Raw genomic sequence first — 14,318 nt, 5'->3', positions numbered from 1 at the left:
AACTTATTCAACAGCATATATAAAATCATTATGACTGTATATAACCCATCGTACTTACAATATTTTATTAAGTATTATATATACGTAGGATTCTGATTGAATACGAGGCAGCGATACGTCGTGGCTAACTAACGAAGCACTTAATTGAAGATAGTAATCTGGACGCAACTATCTTCTCATATGGAATAATGGTTTTAAGTTGTGACTATTGATTTAATGTCCATGTACGTAACACATATCATAGCTTTTCCTTCTTTCACTTCATTCCTCTATTGAAACTTTTGTCTTTTCCTGTTCGTTTTCTTGTTTCTAATTATTTTGACCGTTCATGATAATGTCAATAATAATAATAATATAAATCGGATCACGTAAGCACGTACATTGGCTAGCATAAATGATATGAAATTTTTTTCAAAGATTTGGTTTATTTTCTCTTCAATGTAATTCTTTATTCTTATATAAATAACTAATTTATGGAGTGCATTGGGTGATTGAAACACTGAGAAGGGGTGGTTCTGATTTTAGTTTTGGTTCTTGTTCAGGTGGGTAAACCCTAAAGAACATTTTTGCTTTACCAAAAAAACAAAGAAGAATGGCCCCGGCGGCAGCACTTGGGAATATAATAAACGTGTAGATTCTTTGTAATTGTAGTATTGTTGCATAGAAGCACGTGGTGATGGTTTAAGAAAGGCCCAGTCTCGTCCAGCGTGGGAGTTTGTACGATGAATAAGGATGTCTTACTTAGAGCCACAATATTTTGTTCATTATTAAATAAGAGAAAATCTAAAAATTAGGGGAGAAGAAGGATTCTTGTTCTTGACAATTTAGTTCAACTAACCACCATCATCCAAAATGCCTCACATTTTTCATTTTTATTCTCTGCCCCTCAGTTCCTCTGCATACATCATACCTAGATGCGCACTATTTTCACTCTCATTTTGCCTAAATATTACAACAATTTTTTTTTTATTCTTAAAATATCAACTTTCGAATTTACATTCATTTATATAATACAGACCATCTCCATTAGACTGATAAACATCCCAAAAAATACTGATACTAAACAAAAATACGGAAGCACAAGTTTACTGATAAACAGTAACATAACGATCCTAAATAAAAATATGATACATCATTTTAACTTAGTATAACTGTATAACCCGATTATTATAGAATAATATATATATATTACCAACAGTGGTGGACCTTAACGGTGGTGACAGAGGGTGTCTTTGACCCTCCCAGATATTTTTATATTTATATAAATTAATATATAATTTATAATATTTTTATAATTTTATATATATTTTTAATATATTTTATATCTTCAAAAGCTTTTATACATATATAAAATTTTGACATTTCCAAACATATATGTTGAAGGATTAACAGATGACAATTACTAAAGGGTTGAGAGCATAAAAACATTATACACTGCGTGTCCAATTTTTTATTGTCTTATTATGTCAATCTTTCTATATTTTATTTTATCATTTATTTATAGTCTCCTATTAAAATATGGATATGGGAGAGAGTAAATAGATAAATTTCAAGATAAAGCTTTTGTATATTTAAAAAAAGTTGGAAGTATAAAAAATGAATTTGATAATAAAATTTATGAAGGATAATGATAGATAAAAAATAAAGTTTTAATAAATTAAAATTTAAAATTATTATTTTGTTTATATAATTAAAATTAATATATTATTATTTATTGTCAATATTATTTATTATTATGATTAATTATATATATATATATATATATATATATATATATATATATATTTCTTTTGCTTTTCTTTACATTCACAAGATTTTGTTAGCTTTTTTTAATATAAAAGTTGTTTTTGTCAATTGTCATTTTATTTTGGTTTCGTGAATATACAACATGTATTTTGATTAGTGTTGACAATGTTTATATCAAGGTCATGGAAACAAAGATGGTGTCATAGTTTATAGTTTAACAAAAGTATAAATCTTAGCTATTGAAACTCCCACAATTATGGGAATCGGTTCCACCCCATTAAATTATATTGTTTCGGTTATGGGCTGAGTCACCAAAGTCAGCATACGAATAGTTCAGTAAATCAATAGAACAATAATAAATGTGCAGTAAATGCAATTCATCTACCACTTAGATTTGACCTGTATTTATAGTTTTTGTCATGAGTTTGAGATTAGTGAAGAGTTAATCACGATCCAATTTTAGTCCAATAACTCTAATAGCTACCCATTAGGTTGGTTTAGCGTTGCTTTCTCTAGACATGGTACATATAATCACAAAATCGGTTTTATTTCACTCAAAATTGATTCTCACTACTTAAAAGTTTAAAATACATCCATATAATCAATGTGATTTTTATGAGAGTAAAATGGTAAAACTTGTATCTCATTTTCAAATCACCTCACTTCAACCGAGATTAAAAAACCGATGTATCTCACAAATACATTTTCTTCCCTCACCCTAAAATGACTGAAAATAAACACGAATCATAATAGTAAATCTGCGTCTCTCAATCTCTATAAACAATCTCTATAAAGAGTAAATCCACCCAATAGAACACATTAGTGCTGGGGTAATTTGTGCCAAATATGGATTTTCGTTAGCCAGAAGGGCCGTTTCTCAAATGTCGTATAAAAGGGTCATTTAAACTGCACCGTCTTTTCAAAAAAAGAGTGACTATTTTGTTTCTAATTGATTTTATTTTTCAATCCGAAATTCACAAATAATTAAGATTACTAAAACCTATTAATAGCATTTATATCGAGATTCACTTTCAGTTATTTGATGATTTCTCATGGAAACGTAATTTGAAAGTGCATTTTGAATAAACTTTTATTTTGTTTATTAAAGTTGGATGATTTCTGATCAAATCATAGTTAAAGTTATAAAAATAAGAGATTACGTGTCCTTAGCAGTTAGGTCGAATACAAATTATTTTGAGGAAGAACACCTGTTAGTGATGTGTGATTGATGTGCAGAGGAAGGCATTGATTCACATCGCAGGAATAGTCAGATTCAATGGTCCAGACCCATCCTTATATCTAAAAATACACAAGAACAACAAATTATAAAATTGTAAATAAAGTAGCGCTAAATTATTAGATGAAATGTGTTTTAGGGGTAGCATTCTAGTGCAATCAATTACATCTTGGACCATTCTAGCTAGTGCTCCATGCACTAATAATAAAAACAAGCGATGGAAGGAAACTTCCTTAAGATAATGACAAAGATTCAAGGAACAATCCTTTTTACTCACTATCAGTGTATAAATTAAACTTACGACAATAATTTGTTCGTAGAATGTTCTTATTCGTTTCACTAAGTACATTTAACTGGATTCTTTGATATAAAAAAGAAGGGAGTAATCTTGGATTTATGTAGTGGTCCGATTTGCTTTATACGAATAGAAAAAATAATCATCATTATACGCATCAAGCACACTTTTGATCCAACTCCAAATCTTCTATGACAACCTTATTGGTGCCACTCATTGAGGTATTAAATCTTCTATGCGTGTCCGGTACGATATTGGGGACCTAATATTTGCATATTCAAGTGGGAAATATGCGATGAAAAATGTAGCCTTTTAGTTTTTTGTGACTTAAAACTGAAAGGAGAATTGATGCAAGGGGTTTAAAAAGCACCCAAGTTGCTCTAATAGCATCATTCCATTCCAAAACTTCCAATGACCCATTGAAGATCATAGGATATGTAAAACTAAAAGCCATGAAAATCTAAAATAACAAAAACTAAAGTGAGAGAGTGGATATCCGGAAATGCAGATTAGAAATGAAGAAGAGTAAGAGGGTGGTGGGAATAGAGAATTTAAGTTTATGTTTGTTTTGGATTAATCTCAATGATTTATAAAGCTCGTTGCACTCAGAAAAGATGTGGGCATGGTGGGCATAAGTGGGCTTAGCACTAACCCATGATTTGTGGGTCCAACATGAATCATTGCCTTCCCATTATGGCACAGAAAGGCAACTATCTGTGGACCCTCCACCTACTGCAACTGCCTTTCCTTTCTTTTTTAATGGGACCGCTCATTTATATTTTTATAATAGTAATAATAATACCTTTCTATTTCATCATACCAAAAAAGTTAAGATCTTATATATAAATAAGATTTTAAGTTATAAAATTTTTTTTTATAATTTATATTACTTTGTATTAAAAAAAAACTAAACATCAAAATATGTGCTTTACAAGATTTTTTATAAAAAAAATATTGTATTAAAAATGATATGATGGGATAAAATTAAATTAAATTAAGAATTGACTATGAATAGTTTCCTCGTAGCTGAAAGTCTCTCTCAATGGGTTATCCAAATGGTGGCTGGCGGTTTTTTCAGTTACCATATATGATATGTGAGAATGAGAGACTGAAGAAGCTTTAAATGGTGGATGTAGTGGACTACAATGGAGCCTACTAGCACAGGAGCGATCATTTGGATGGAGGTCATACTTGCAAATTGAATGTTGGTAGCACCATAGCATATATCCCTTTGACAAAATTTTCCTCGTGCTAAATAAAAAAAAAGTGAAAAATACTAAGAAAAAAAAAATACCTTAAGTGGATTTTTTAAAATTCTAGAATCTCAATTTTCTTTGGGCATTGACGAGTGTGTTCGTTGCTCCATTTTCAACAATTTTCATTTTTGGAGTGTTTCCATTTCAGACCCGTGATAAAAGTTACGAATATTTGAAGTTTTTCATCACCAAATCTTCACAATTCTAAACATGTGATCAATATATCAAAGTTAAACACTCTACATTTGAATACAACCTAATAGAAGTTACTATAAAAAAAATTGACTGAAAAATTATTTTCTAGTTATTTTTAATGATTTTACCAACTCAGGATTAAGCTAAAAACGCAAAAATGCAAACTTTAGAGCACAAAGCAGTGACTAGTGAATGAAAATACCAACATTAATACAAAATATAATCGGGAAGAATGAAATATTTAACTTAAACGAGCACCACACACTACAAGAAAAATCGCATTTATATACGGCCAAAATCCGTATATAACATCGAAAATCCGTATAAAAAGTGGTGTTATATACGGATTATATACGGTCAAAAATCCGTATATAAAAGGGGCGTAGATAAGATTACATACGGATTATCCGTATATAACTTATATACGGATAATCCGTATATAAGTTATATACGGATATTCCGTATGTAATTTATATACGAATATTCCGTATATAACTTATATACGGATATTCCGTATATAACTTACATACGGCTTATCCGTATATAACTTATATACGGATAATCCGTATATAACTTATATACGGATTATCCGTATATAAGTTATATACGGATATTCCGTATATAATTTATATACGGATATTCCGTATATAAATTAGATACAGCTTGACTTGAATAGCAGACCTGGTCATCCAACATCCAAAAAGAGACAATTTACAAGACCTGCCCATACCACACAGATAATTCACAAGACCTGGACATTATATCCATTCACAAATTTGATAAATAAATTAAGTCTTTAAAACCTACAAACATGCATTTCACATTAATCATAATAAGAAAGTTTACATAATTGTTAATCATAATAAGTTCAAATAAGTTTACATAAAGTGTGAGTCATACACATGTCCTACTTCTAAAAACATAACTAGTAATCTCCATAAACAGTATCATCTTGTGGTTGATCTGTTGGTTGTTGTGGTTGATCTGTTGGTTGCTGTGGTTGTTGTGGTTGAACATTAGCTTGTGGCTGATTCTGGGATTGAAGAAATTGTTGTGCAATTGCGGCTGCAGGAGGTGGAAGATACTGCATCATGACACCAATAAAGCCTTGCAATTGAGAGTTCATCTGTCGAAGTTGGTCATCATGGGTTGATACTCGTGTGTGGAGGTTAAGAATGTCCTCTGCAATCGGTTGCTGAGAAGAAGATGCCTGTGTCTGTTGTATGTAACTATCGACACAGTCATCTTGAGCACTGACATTTCCAATGCCGTATACGCGTCCCTTGTACCTTCCACCAGCAACATCCAACCAACATTGGTTCCTCAATCTTTCCTCATCTGCAGGGTCTAGGGGAGCACATGTTGAAGCCCCAACGGATGCTGTCTCAGATCTTATTTGAGAAAATCTGGCTTCAAACTCTTCCTGTTAAATGAATACATGATTATCGTTAAATAGATAGACCTAAGAATTATATAACCTAATAAAGAATAAGTTAGTAGAAACTAACATGTGTCCGCCTAGACCTTTCATCGACAAATTCTCCTGTTGATGCTCGAATATGTGTCTGCTGAAATATTTCATCAACATGCACTGACCGACCAAGCTCCTGTGACTGCAAGCAAAGAAGATGTAAGTTGTTAACATCAAATATTTTTAAAGTTTATCCGTATAGAAATGTAAAAATAAATTTATATGTACCAGACGAATTGCATGCTCATGCACGCTAATGGATCCCCCAGTGTGCAAACAACCACCCTTGTCAGATGTCCTGTTCTTTTTGGCCGTTTCACATTTTTGTCTATAAAGTGGCATGTTCCACTTCTCCAAAAGACCATTCCAAACAATATCCCCCATCCAATCAGGTTTTTTTCCTTCTGTTCGAGCTTTTTTAAACATCTCAGATAATCTATGAGATGCTTTTGTGTGGAAATTTTTTTTCACCTTTTCTTCATGGTTAGACCTCCATGAAACCTTTCTCTGTTGACAAAAAAGATGAATATTGGATAAGATAATTGAGGACCTTTTAACATTTAAAATTAAGTGTAGTACATAATGTAAATGAACACAAGTGTACCCTAAAACGCTCAAAGAAAACATCTCTTCGTGTCTGAGGTATTTGTCCCCATGTCACCCATGGCTCATCAAACTGTGCCTTGATGGTGGCTGTGATTGCTTTGGATGCTGTTTTTGTTGGATAAAAGCTATACCAAAATAAAAGTCAAATATTAGAATAATACAGTATATGCTTGGAACATTAAATTGATGTTTTCTTACCCTCCTCCAATAGGTGTAATGATTGGACGATTGTTGGAAACATCTTCAAAGTCATTGGCTGCTGAACTTGAACGTGGAGGGTTATCCCCTATAGGAGATGGTGATGGCATATTTGTGGGAGTTGTTGGGTTAGAACCAACATGGGGGGAGGGTGATCTCCATTGATCAGCAGCAAATTGTTGTGAACTAGGTGTCAAAGGAGGAACTTGCAACGAAGGTGGAATTGGTGGTGGAGTAGGTGTCAAACCAGGAACTTGTAAAGGTGGTGGAACAAATCTAGCAGTGGAGGTAGAGGTAGGTGTAGATGGCTGACTACTTGAAGCATTTACGTTATTGAAACGGTTTAACAACTTGACCATATAAGATTTCTTCTTGCCCTTGTCCTTTTCTGATTTTGAAGGTGGAATAGGAGGGTCACAACCATCTGATGCCATATTCTTGAACAAAAAACAAAATTGTACGGTCAATTTATGTTTACAATTGAATAGAAAGGAAAAGTAAGAAAAGAACATTTTGTGTTATTATGATATTACCTATTAAATGTGCAGGGAAAAATTGCAAAACCTATTATTGAAGCCTTGAAAAGGAAAGGTGCTTCTGCTATGGGATTTGTTGGTTTCTATTGGGGTGGTAAGTGGCTTCCACTAAATTGGTTTCTATTGGGGTGGTAAGTGGCTTCTGCTATGGGATTTGTTAGTTATAAAATGAAGTTTTTTTTTTTGCAGTGAAAAAACTTCATTTTATAGTGCAGTAAACTGGAGAGATATTGTTGGTAAGCTGGTCTAGGTGCTGTGAAGAGTAGTGCAGTGGGAAACCTCCACCTGACAGTAATCTGAAGTTACAAGAGAGAAGTCTAATTTGAACGTGAATTGATCTGAGATAGGGATGTGTGAACTGTTGGACCAGTCAACTTGTTGCTGCCAGTCAAAAACTCTAATGGACAGTTCAGATTATTCTTATGCAACTTGAGATAGCAAGTCATTACATCTGAAGATGAAGAGCTGGAAAAGACTACGAGACAAGGAGGATATACAGCCACAAATTCGAGTGTAGTATATATATATTAGTATGTGTGCATAAAATCAGATTCAATTTACTTTTTTATGTTTTAGTTCTTCTGTTTCCTTTTACTTTTTTAATCAGTTTTTAGTTTTTACTGAGGAACTTGTCTCAGCAAGACTTTCAACCTGATGTGTCGTATAGCATTGGGGAATTCTTTAAGCCTCGTTGTTTCTTAAGGAGTTATTGCCTCTTGCAATTGGATGTACATTTTTGTTGGGTATCTTGTGGATATTGCAGAATTTTATTTACAGTGTTGCTCTGTTTCTGTTTATTAGTTCCTGTGTGTATCTAAGTACTTTTAATGTTTAGTTTGTTATTGAGTATACTCCTTTTAAATGGAGTCAAAACTCAGTGAAATTCAAGATTTTGCAGTTCATTAGAAATGACAAACATTGTGCTATTTCATGGTAGTATTGTGTTTGAATTTACATGAAGTCCTGCCTGTGTTGTCTTTATGAAGATGTTTAACCTTCAAATTTATGGTTGACAGTTTATGTATAATGACAACTGTGACTGTATACAGTAAATTCTAGAACAATTTTGTTTCTGGGTCCCTCATTTGAGAACTGGTTTAAAAATGTTACACTATGATGGTCCATCTAGATTTTACAGAACAGCATTATTAAGCAGCCTACGTTTTCTGGACACTCACCTTTTATCCAATGAATGGTAGAGGTATAACTGAATTAAATGTTATGTTAGTGTGATAGTTCACTGGGTTAGGTTAGGTCTATGATGGAGAAAGTATTTGGGCAATTGTGTCGTTGAATTGAGTGGCTGAAGATGCAACTGAAGTTGTTACATAAGGGATTGCTGCATGCATGCGTTTTATGGCTCAATTGTCTCTCAGAAACTGGTAACCAGAGTGATTGTTTTGTTTCCTATGCATTGTACCATGGTTATTTGGTGAAGTTGCTGATCTATTAAGAGTTAAGTTGACTTTTGTACCTATGAATCTCTGGATTTGTGGTTGATACATGACACCGCACTCGAAGGGTGTTCAACAAATTCCAAGATCAACTGGAGTGCTGATACTTTGATATCAGTTAACAGCTATTTCACATTTTTAGAAAATTACAATCAATTTATCTTAGTCATTCTGAACAATATAATTACATTTTTTTCACGATTAAATGTTTTATTAATTAAAGATGGATTGTCAATGATAGTTGTAAAAAATATCTCTTAAACATAGGTCTTAAAGTTTCTCATTGGCACTTATTTTTTTTACAGAACAGTGCAAAGCAGATATAAATTTTGGTTCAAATCCACTAATTATTGAAACAGGGGTATAGATGTGCTCCATAATTAGTTTTGTAGAATTTTACATAAATAGCTTTTGAAATTTTATTTTAGGAACGTTTTCATATCAGCGAAGTAACGTTTCCAGAATTCTCATCATTGAGGAGAGCATTATGAGAAACAGAGGAGAAAGATTGGGGGAGTATGATGTATATGTAAATAGGTCATCGGAAACTTTTGTGTTATGGCATCTTCAAATTTAGCAGCAAGCTGGGGAGACTAACTTGAAACTTGCCATTTGCTAGTAAGGACAGAGCCAAGTCAGCCATTCAAAAAGTGATATCCAAAACAAACACTAAGTCTTTAGAGTTATGGGGTCACCTTAGTCAGTGTAGCAGGGTACATGTGTGACCCATATAAAGGATAGATGGTGACCATGTGAATTCCACGTGACTATGAAACTGAATCTGGTTTATACTTATAATTTAAGCAAATAATCAAAACCCAGTCTCTTCTTACAACCACTGACTTATCTTCTTTCCAAATATTCAAATATCTTAAACTATGCTCTACCCAACTAATGTCAACATCAGATCACCACACGACATAATACCCTCTTAGGACCATAGATTGAAAATTGCTCTATAATCCGTTATTGGATGATCTAACTATTAGTAGTTGATCCAATTCTAAAAGATGCCAAAAGACGATAGACTTCACAATCAAACCAAAGAGCTACTAAAATGAACACAAAACTACACTCCACATTCAACACGTATTACAAACTTAGATAAAAGCAGAGTAATTATGCGAGGGGATTGGATTTTCATGAATAAAACAGTTAACTGAATAAAACAGTTAACTGAATTGTACTGAACTAAAAAATAGTTCAGATCAGTTACTTTGAGCTGTTTTTAAGTACATTACAGTTTTCCTAAACTAGTTTATAGTTAACTATAAATGAATTCATCACTTCTTCTTTCTCCCCTCTACAAGTATGGGTTTATGATCACCCATGGGTACACCAACACATCGTAACTCTATTCACTGCTAGAACTGTGAAATGAATCTTCATCCTCATCTTCACTTTGTCCCTCTTCACTGCATTCTTCTTCCGATTCACTTGTTTCTTCATCCATATAGCGTTCAACTGATGGTACATTGTTGGGGTCCACTTCTTCTAGACCGGCTTCTATATCTTGCAATCGGATAACTTCTTTTTCTTGACTTTTGGAACACCACATTAAGGTTTTTCCTCACTTTGTTCGATGAAAAAAAGTAGGGTCGACCCTAATGTGAAATCTAAATAAAATACTTATTGATCAGTTCATATTACAGGAGTAATCAAATCATCCTTTTGTGGTACTGCACAAGATTATCTTTATCTCTCTCTCCATCCCATGAATATTGTAAATGTCAGTTTTCAGTACAAGCTCATTCTTTGCCCGTTACTGAGGGAACAAGGTTCCTCTATTCATTCCACCAACCTTTGGTTGAGGAGGTTTGAAGAATTGCTTCATTATGTTAAGCTCTAAACAAGTTCATTGAAGATGTCAAACATTGCCAACTACAGTCAATTTTGTCTCTTAATGTCAAGTAATTATATCTGGACAATCACCAATTAGTATAGACAATCACGGACACACCATTTCTCTTTTTTTCTTCTTTCAATCATATTACAACTATAGTCCCTTTCTTCTCTCTAGGGTGTAGGTTCATGCATTATTTCAAGTTTTTAATAAAAATCTCTTTGCTTAGCTCCCATAATCCACCTCAAAAGACTAATACAAAGAGTACAGATATCAAATAAAACCAGACCTATATGCACTATCCACCACTGTCTATTACTGTTTACGACAGCTACATAACAGTATATACAAGCATATGTATCTTATAGATATGCATGAAATTTACTAGCTCACAGATGAAAGTCACTGATCTTGGTTTCAAGAAGGGTGTGGAGTCAGAAGTGGGGAAAAAGAACTTTTATTCAAAAATGTGAAGTAAAGTTTGGCAGCTTATTCCTATATCACAAGATCAAGCACAATCCCCAAAGTGCTTAATTGTGTCCTGTTTTTGTCTAAATTAATAAAGTTGTTGGAAGTTAGATGAATATAGAAAACTGTCTGAAGCAGTGTAATATGATAGTTTAGGTTTGTGGTGTTTGCTTCAAGTCTTGGACCAATGGAGTCGGACAGAGTTTTGATTCATAATACACCTAATGTTTCTATTCAAATGGAAGAACTTGATTTTTATTATAGTTAATATGAAAGTTAACAAGAGTGTACAATTTTCTTTTTTCCCTTTTCAATTTAGCAAATACATACCTCTAAACCTAGTATCTATCATTCAACAACTGGAATAATTTTCAATAGGTTGTTAATCTTGCCCAAATTCATTGCCACTTCCAAATGAAATAACCTTCAAATTCCATGGTCAACATTATCCTATTCAGCAACAGAGTTCATGCAGTGACAATAACTGATGTGTAGCATCTAATATGAAATCCAAAGATTAGCCATTCATGTCATATTATAGTACTGACAACATTTATGATTGGACCGATCACACACAACCAAAGCATCCATAGCCAACTTATATTAACTATACATATAAAGAGACAGAGTAGATCAATCATGCAACTTTATTCAAACTTACCTATAACTAAGTTTTATTTACCTATACTACAACATTTATCATTTGATTATCATCCATCAATTGATTTAATGCATTTAAAAGTTACAGGACAACTTCCAATCACACAATATTGCTCACGGCACCATGCTCTCTTCACAGCCAATACATTATTACAATACACATGGATTAAATCTTCGCATGTATCACTTCCATATTTAAAATAGAATATCTTACCACATCTATTTCATGACTCGAGCAACAAAGGTGATGTGCTTAATCTGATTGAGTTATTGATGAATCAATTGCTTAAACTAGATGGTATAATGGTTGAAGGGGATGTCAACTTAAAGACGAAAATTCAGGTCATGCTAGATACTGAGATGCATTTTACTGATTTTTGTTTATCAGTGTATCTCAAATTACATTTGTTTAAGCACTTATAGTTCTAATGTTAGTGAAAAATTAATTTTGAAGGTCAAAAGAGTTCAAAAGTATGTTGAAACTCTGGATTAGATGAAGATTAACAATTCCTTGCTTGGTAGCAATGGACATCATGCACCAGTGCAGCATCAACAAAAGCATTCAATGGCCAAAAACTGGGACCAGATTTACACCAACAACAAAAGCACTCAAATGGACATAATAGATTACCCTTAGCACCAATTCAGGAACAACAACAACAAATACAACCAGGGAACTCAAATGAAAATTTCCTACAACTTTACCATGAAGAACAACATCAACCCTCAAGGAATTCCACCTCAAGAGTTGTAGTTACCACAAATTGGGAATTGTTTGATTTTGCCCCACCATTAATCCCTGTTCAATCCACATCCTCTCCCCCACCACCCCCAATGTCCAATACTTCAGGTCTTCCCAAGTTCAATTGGGAACTCTTGAACTAACTACCGTACCATGTGCTCTCACTTGTATGGATGTGATTTGGGTTTGTCTTTCACTTTGAGTGTCATCTGTTTTACGTTATTTTTCTGTTTTTAGATTTGTTTGCAACCCTTTATAATCTGTCACTTATACTTCAAAAATAAAGGGGTTTCTATCACAGTGATCATCATAGAAAAAGTTACATTTCTATAATTTTGGTGTCTAATGAACTCACTTAAAAAAGAGGTTATGTCATATTTCTTAACAAACCTGCACTTAACAAACCTATATATTAAACTTGCAACCAGAGGTAACACCGCAATATCTCCTATCACGTTAAACAAACCTGCACTTAACCAATTCCAAGCGCATTGAACTACTTACCTTGGTTACTAAATATTCATTTCTTAACCAAAATGTCAGTTAATGGTGTGGTTTTCTGGATTATAAACTATATCAGGTGAAGTTCTCCAGCAATCATACAACATTGCACCTTAATCAATCAATTAATTGAATGTTCCTAGAGAACTGTTCAAACTCTTCCTATTCTGCTTGAAACCCCTATTCGGACCAATTTCACAACGTCACATACAAATATTGCTAAACATAACTAAAACCTTATTCTAATCAAAGTACATGTTAATTTGCATTCATCATATTAGAAAGAATCATTCACCCATTATATAATCATAACACCATATTTCACAGAATCAAAGATAATGTTTAGGGCCACTTACTTTGGCTCTTCTTAGTTTCTTTTCTCTACACCACCAGAATTCTCCTAACCTTGAGATTGATCCAGCAGCTTCCTCTATTGTTCTATTAAAATGCTCCCAGGAAGTTCAAATGAACTTTATACAATTTAATGCTAAACTGCATAAGAAGTAAAGTAAGGACTTTAAACATAAAACAGGGGGAAACAACACAACAAAACTCAGGAGTAAACATACCTTGCTTCAGTACCTAGCTCTTTTGCTTCACTGTACAACACTTTAAGCCTTCCCAATGAGGTACCCCACACTTGTCAACCACTTCAGCTCCTGTATCAAAGTCAAAATAAAATTTTCAATAACGAAGCAAACCATTTTCAGTGACTAGTTTTCGTCAAGACCCATTTTCAATAACAAACAATAAAACGAAACCAAAATATAAGCAATTCAAACTTACTAAATGAAGAAGGCAATAGCAGCTCGATCTTATCTCTTCCACTTCGAAGACCCCATCACCTAGGGTTTCTAAATTCGCGATTTCAAACCTCGAAACAACAACGAGCAAAAATAGGACAATGTAACAACACCGAGAGAAAAGATAACTCAAATAAACCTCAAATCTAAACGATTCAAACTTACCAAGACCAAAACGCAACTACAACTCCAGCTTATCTCTGCCACTTCGAAGAAACCAACCTAGGGTTTCCAAAGTCGCTATTTCAAACCTCCAAAGAACAAAAAGAGAAAACGAAAACAAAAATAATCCTCAAAGCTTCGATTA

At 33.3% G+C, this 14,318-nt stretch overlaps 1 protein-coding gene and 1 pseudogene across 1 annotated transcript; one reads left to right on the top strand and one right to left on the bottom strand.

Annotated features, from left to right (window-relative positions):
- Window positions 1-5,654: 5,654 nt before the first annotated feature.
- LOC148204062 (uncharacterized) lies at window positions 5,655-7,438 on the bottom strand. The gene is made up of 5 exons (XM_088107991.1): window positions 7,005-7,438; window positions 6,805-6,931; window positions 6,429-6,707; window positions 6,238-6,342; window positions 5,655-6,152 (listed from the first exon to the last, which is right to left on the bottom strand). The coding sequence occupies exons 1-5, from the start codon at window positions 7,436-7,438 to the stop codon at window positions 5,655-5,657; spliced, it is 1,443 nt and encodes a 480-aa protein (XP_087964117.1).
- Window positions 7,439-10,708: 3,270 nt separating this feature from the next.
- LOC124847076 (BAG family molecular chaperone regulator 1-like) lies at window positions 10,709-12,850 on the top strand (annotated as a pseudogene).
- Window positions 12,851-14,318: the final 1,468 nt, after the last annotated feature.

The sequence above is a fragment of the Vigna umbellata genome, chromosome 2 (genome assembly GCF_029865625.1).
Source record: "Vigna umbellata cultivar VRB3 chromosome 2, Vumbellata_1.0, whole genome shotgun sequence".
Lineage (NCBI taxonomy): Eukaryota > Viridiplantae > Streptophyta > Magnoliopsida > Fabales > Fabaceae > Vigna > Vigna umbellata.
The sequence above is the reverse complement of the archived record's forward strand: the minus strand, read 5'-3'. Positions and strand labels throughout refer to the sequence as shown.